This window comes from Drosophila mauritiana, chromosome X (genome assembly GCF_004382145.1).
Source record: "Drosophila mauritiana strain mau12 chromosome X, ASM438214v1, whole genome shotgun sequence".
Taxonomy (NCBI): domain Eukaryota; kingdom Metazoa; phylum Arthropoda; class Insecta; order Diptera; family Drosophilidae; genus Drosophila; species Drosophila mauritiana.
In genome coordinates, this window is record NC_046672.1 from 1,641,115 (window position 1) to 1,646,075 (window position 4,961).

General features: G+C 52.7%; 2 protein-coding genes across 2 annotated transcripts; one reads left to right on the forward strand and one right to left on the reverse strand.

The window, feature by feature from the left end:
* Nucleotides 1-453: 453 nt before the first annotated feature.
* LOC117147892 (vacuolar protein sorting-associated protein 18 homolog) lies at nt 454-3,852 on the forward strand. Its single transcript, XM_033314991.1, has 5 exons — nt 454-817; nt 879-1,537; nt 1,592-3,017; nt 3,079-3,230; nt 3,286-3,852. The coding sequence occupies exons 1-5, from the start codon at nt 529-531 to the stop codon at nt 3,766-3,768; spliced, it is 3,009 nt and encodes a 1,002-aa protein (XP_033170882.1). The 5' UTR covers nt 454-528; the 3' UTR covers nt 3,769-3,852.
* Nucleotides 3,799-4,692, reverse strand: LOC117147898 (protein C19orf12). The gene is made up of 2 exons (XM_033315005.1): nt 4,206-4,692; nt 3,799-4,142 (listed from the first exon to the last, which is right to left on the reverse strand). Exons 1-2 carry the CDS (start codon nt 4,405-4,407, stop codon nt 3,922-3,924), a joined length of 423 nt encoding a protein of 140 aa, XP_033170896.1. The 5' UTR covers nt 4,408-4,692; the 3' UTR covers nt 3,799-3,921.
* Nucleotides 4,693-4,961: the final 269 nt, after the last annotated feature.

A 4,961-nucleotide genomic window follows, 5' to 3' on the forward strand; every position in this document is an offset into this window, starting at 1 on the left:
GTCAGCATTATTCACGCAACGCAAAACGGGGATGCGTGAAGATCGAAAACGCATAAAATATATAAATCAAGTCAGAGGAGGTGTAAAAGATGTTTATCATGACGGATTGCATTCTGCATGCTCAAGTGCACTGGCACCGTTTAAATGTGGACACACGTTTAACGACGGCAGGAAAGCACGCATCCAACATAAATATATATAAATAAAATAATTACATGTATACAAGGAAAACACTAATTATTAATAAAAACCAAAACAAAAAAGGTTACTTGATTGCTTTGTGGGAGTGGGAGGCGAATTTGGGTGATTTTAACATAGCAAAACAGGAATTCGAAAATTAGCTTCGCACACAAGAAAGTAACGAATGCAAATTTAAATTTCGATAACGATAACGAGCTCCTACCAGTGCTTGCCGATAATTCTCTTGGCGACTGGCTATTGAGCTATCGATACTGCTAGTGCCATCACTTCTCCGATTGGGGCGTTTTGGTAGAACAAATTGTAAACAGCGGAGGAAAAGGCAGCAGAATGGACACGTCTATGCCTAACCAGCCCAAGTTTCTGCCCCGCATTGAGCATAATTCCTCGGGCGCCGCCGCCAACTCCTACGTGGCCACCTCCTCCGGCAATCCCTTCGAAACGGACGAGGAGGATGAAATCTTCAGCAGGCACAAGATGGTGCTCCGGTTGCCCAGCAACTGCACCGGCGACTTGATGCACCTGGCCGTCTCGCGGAATTGGCTCGTCTGCCTGTTGGGCACGCCGGAGCGGACGACTCTGTTGCGCTTCTTCCTGCCTCGAGCGATTCCACCGGGAGGTATGTGCACTCGTTTACTCTTGGCTTGCTGTAGCTCCTTCTACTTCTTCTGTCCTTGCAGAAGCGGTGCTGGAAAAGTACCTCTCCGGCTCCGGCTACAAAATAACACGCATGTTCCTGGACCCCACGGGCCATCACATCATTATCGCACTGGTGCCAAAGTCCGCTACCGCTGGTGTCTCTCCGGACTTCCTGTACATCCACTGCCTCGAGTCGCCCCAGGCGCAGCAGCTGAAGGTGCGGCGCATCGAGAAGTTCAAGGACCACGAAATAACGGCCGTCGCTTTCAATCCGTACCACGGCAACGAGTCCTCCACGGGGCCCATCCTGCTCGGCACAAGTCGGGGCCTCATCTTCGAGACCGAGCTTAATCCCGCAGCCGACGGTCATGTCCAGCGCAAGCAGCTCTATGACCTGGGTCTGGGCCGTCCCAAGTACCCCATCACGGGCCTCAAGCTGCTGCGGGTGCCCAACAGCAGTCGGTACATAATCGTGGTCACCAGTCCCGAGTGCATCTACACATTCCAGGAGACGCTTAAGGCAGAGGAGCGCTCGCTGCAGGCAATATTCGCCGGCTACGTGAGCGGAGTGCAGGAGCCGCACTGCGAGGAGCGCAAGACTGATCTGACTTTCTCGCAGCTCCGCTTCTTCGCTCCGCCCAACAGCAAGTATCCGAAGCAGTGGGCGTGGCTTTGTGGTGAGGGCATCCGTGTGGGCGAGGTGAGTGGCTGCTTTTGTTGTACGTCGTCTTTCGCTAACAGCTTTGCGATCTAGCTATCCATCGAGGCCAACAGTGCCGCCACCCTGATAGGAAGCACTCTGATAAACCTGGACTTCGAGAAGACAATGCATCTGTCGTACGGCGAGCGTCGTCTCAACATTCCCAAAGCGTTCGTGCTGACCGAGTACCACGCCGTGCTGCTGTACGCGGATCATGTGCGGGCCATCTGCCTGCTGAACCAGGAGCAGGTCTACCAGGAAGCATTCGACGAGGCCCGAGTGGGCAAACCGCTGAGCATCGAACGGGACGAGCTTACCGGCTCAATATACGTTTACACCGTGAAAACCGTGTTTAACCTCAGGGTGACGCGCGAGGAGCGAAACGTGTGGCGCATCTTCCTCGACAAGGGACAGTACGAGCTAGCAACGGCACACGCAGCCGGGGATCCTGAGCACCTGCAGCTTGTGCTCTGCCAGCGGGCGGATGCCGCTTTCGCGGACGGATCCTATCAGGTAGCAGCCGATTATTACGCTGAGACGGACAAGACCTTTGAAGAGGTGTGCTTGAAGTTCATGGTGCTGCCGGACAAGCGACCGATTATCAACTACGTTAAGAAACGCCTTAGTCGAGTTACCACTAAGCCAATGGAAACCGATGAGCTGGACGAGGACAAAATGAACATCATCAAGGCGTTGGTCATCTGGCTAATTGACCTCTACCTCATCCAGATCAACATGCCCGACAAGGACGAGGAGTGGCGCAGCTCGTGGCAGACGGAGTACGACGAGTTCATGATGGAGGCCCATGTCCTGTCCTGCACGCGGCAAAATCGCGAGACTGTACGGCAGCTGATAGCCGAGCACGCTGACCCGCGCAACATGGCTCAATTCGCCATCGCCATTGGCGACTATGATGAAGTGGTGGCGCAACAGCTTAAGGCCGAGTGTTATGCCGAGGCACTGCAAACGCTGATTAACCAAAGAAATCCAGAACTGTTCTACAAGTACGCGCCCGAACTGATAACTAGGCTGCCAAAGCCCACGGTTGACGCCCTAATGGCCCAGGGATCTCGACTGGAGGTGGAGAAGCTGGTCCCCACGCTCATAATCATGGAAAATCACGAGCAGCGGGAGCAGACACAGCGATACCTCGAGTTCGCCATTTACAAACTAAACACGACCAATGACGCCATACACAATTTTCTGCTGCATTTGTACGCGGAGCACGAGCCCAAGCTGCTGATGAAGTACCTCGAGATTCAGGGCCGCGACGAGAGCCTCGTCCACTACGACATCTATTACGCCCACAAAGTGTGCACCGACTTGGACGTGAAGGAAGCTCGCGTGTTTCTCGAATGCATGCTGCGCAAGTGGATCTCTGCTGTGGATCTGGCCCTCACGTTCGACATGAAGCTGGCCAAGGAAACCGCCTCCAGGCCATCGGACAGCAAGATCCGGCGGAAGCTCTGGCTTCGCATAGGTTTGTTGACTCGGAGCTCTGCCCTCGTATCGTTCATTTATCGACCCTCGTCTGCTTGCAGCTTATCACGACATAAAGGGAACCAACGACGTCAAAAAGGCATTGAATCTTCTGAAGGAGTGCGATCTCTTACGCATCGAGGACCTGCTGCCCTTCTTTGCAGACTTTGAAAAAATCGACAACTTCAAGGAGGCAATCTGTGATGCTCTGAGGGTATGCAAAATGAATATCGGTTATTTCATTACCAATCGGTTCCATTGCTCGGCAGGATTACAATCAGCGCATTCAGGAGCTGCAGCGTGAAATGGCCGAGACCACGGAGCAGACCGATCGCGTCACCGCCGAGTTACAGCAATTGCGCCAGCACAGCCTCACCGTTGATTCTCAGGACACTTGCGAAATTTGCGAGATGATGCTCCTGGTTAAGCCCTTTTTCATGTTCATCTGCGGCCACAAGTTCCACAGCGATTGCCTGGAGAAGCACGTTGTGCCCTTGCTCACCAAGGAGCAATGTCGGCGCCTCGGCACTCTAAAGCAGCAACTGGAGGCGGAGGTGCAAACGCAGGCGCAACCGCAGCCGGGTGCCCTGAGCAAACAGCAGGCGAAGGAGCTGCAGCGTAAGAGGGCGGCCCTGAAAACCGAGATCGAGGATATTCTCGCTGCGGATTGCCTATTCTGCGGGCTGCTAATCAGCACCATCGACCAGCCGTTCGTTGACGACTGGGAGCAGGTGAATGTCGAGTGGGAGTAGTTCGCTCCCACCGTCGTTCAGACCCAAATATTTATGTACATATAAAGTATTTATTATTATTAATAAACCTACACAGATCACAAAGGTTTCGACTAAGATAGCCGTCCAAATTCTACAGTTACCTGGCCATCGCCCACTTGCCCGCAGAGCAGGTCAGTCCACAATCTGCATGCGCAGCTCGTTGGTCACGAAGGACATGACAGTGTTAAGCACAGCCTGCTGAATGGAGGCGTTCTGGACAATCAGCGGCAGCAGCATCACCACGTCGGTGGGATGTATGTCGGCCACGGCCTTGGATACGTGCTGCACCAGCTGCTCTCGCTGTACGTCCGTCAGGTCGTTTAGGATGACTTCACCCAGCGGACGGAATGTGCCTGTTCGGGAGGAGGGAAGTGGAAATGTAGTGAGACTGAGGTCGGGAGTTCCCCTCCGCTTACCGCTTGTCATCTTGTAGGCGGCGATTCCGCCGGCGGCCCCGCCCACCGCCAGCCCAACGGGGCCCAGGAGCATGCCGCCCGCAAATGAGCAGGCGGCGCAGATAGCCGCTCCCTTGCCGGACTGCTTGACGGCGACGCGGACGTTGCGCTCGTCCGCTATGATGGCTATCGCCTCCATCAACTCGCGCGTATCAATGGTCATATTTAGACTACGTGGAGTTGGCCCGTATTTCGCAACGCTATGCTAGTATTTCCTCTTTAGACTTTGTTCCGTGCGGCAGTATGACGTTTCCGATTACGCCACCCGTTCCGTTTGAATCCTGACTTTTAGTGTCTATTGGGATTCTCCAACTTGCTACTCGTCAACATAAACAATTTCACGGAATCCGCTTGCAGGGAACTATTTGAAAACTTATATTTGACTTAAAAAACAGGAACTTGATTAAACTTGAGAGCGCCAGATTCAGAGATGCGCAAATGGCGGTGTTACAATCGACTGTTATATCGATATTTGGCCTTAACCCTTATGTGTTTAACCATTCCTGTTATGGGTCATACATTATATTTCTTGTATTGATCTTAGAGGTTATTACTGTCCTGTTGCTAAGTTGAAGAAGAGCAATATATTAAATATATATGTGATTCTAATATAAATTGATACAACGGATTGAGTTCTCCAACTATCGAATCGCAGTGCCAACGATTTCACTCTATCGATAAGTCGATTGCCCGCGCCGAACAGAGCACTTAACATCA

Bases quoted from the DNA above. Each gene is read 5' to 3' on its own strand.
- LOC117147892 (XM_033314991.1), top strand. From the start codon at position 529: ATGGACACGTCTATGCCTAACCAGCCCAAGTTTCTGCCCCGCATTGAG. The intron at 1,538-1,591 runs GTGAGTGGCTGC...TTTGCGATCTAG, and splicing joins AGGGCATCCGTGTGGGCGAG to CTATCCATCGAGGCCAACAG. The intron at 3,018-3,078 runs GTTTGTTGACTC...GTCTGCTTGCAG, and splicing joins GAAGCTCTGGCTTCGCATAG to CTTATCACGACATAAAGGGA.
- LOC117147898 (XM_033315005.1), bottom strand. From the start codon at position 4,407: ATGACCATTGATACGCGCGAGTTGATGGAGGCGATAGCCATCATAGCG. The intron at 4,143-4,205 runs GTAAGCGGAGGG...CCTCCCGAACAG, and splicing joins CGCCTACAAGATGACAAGCG to GCACATTCCGTCCGCTGGGT.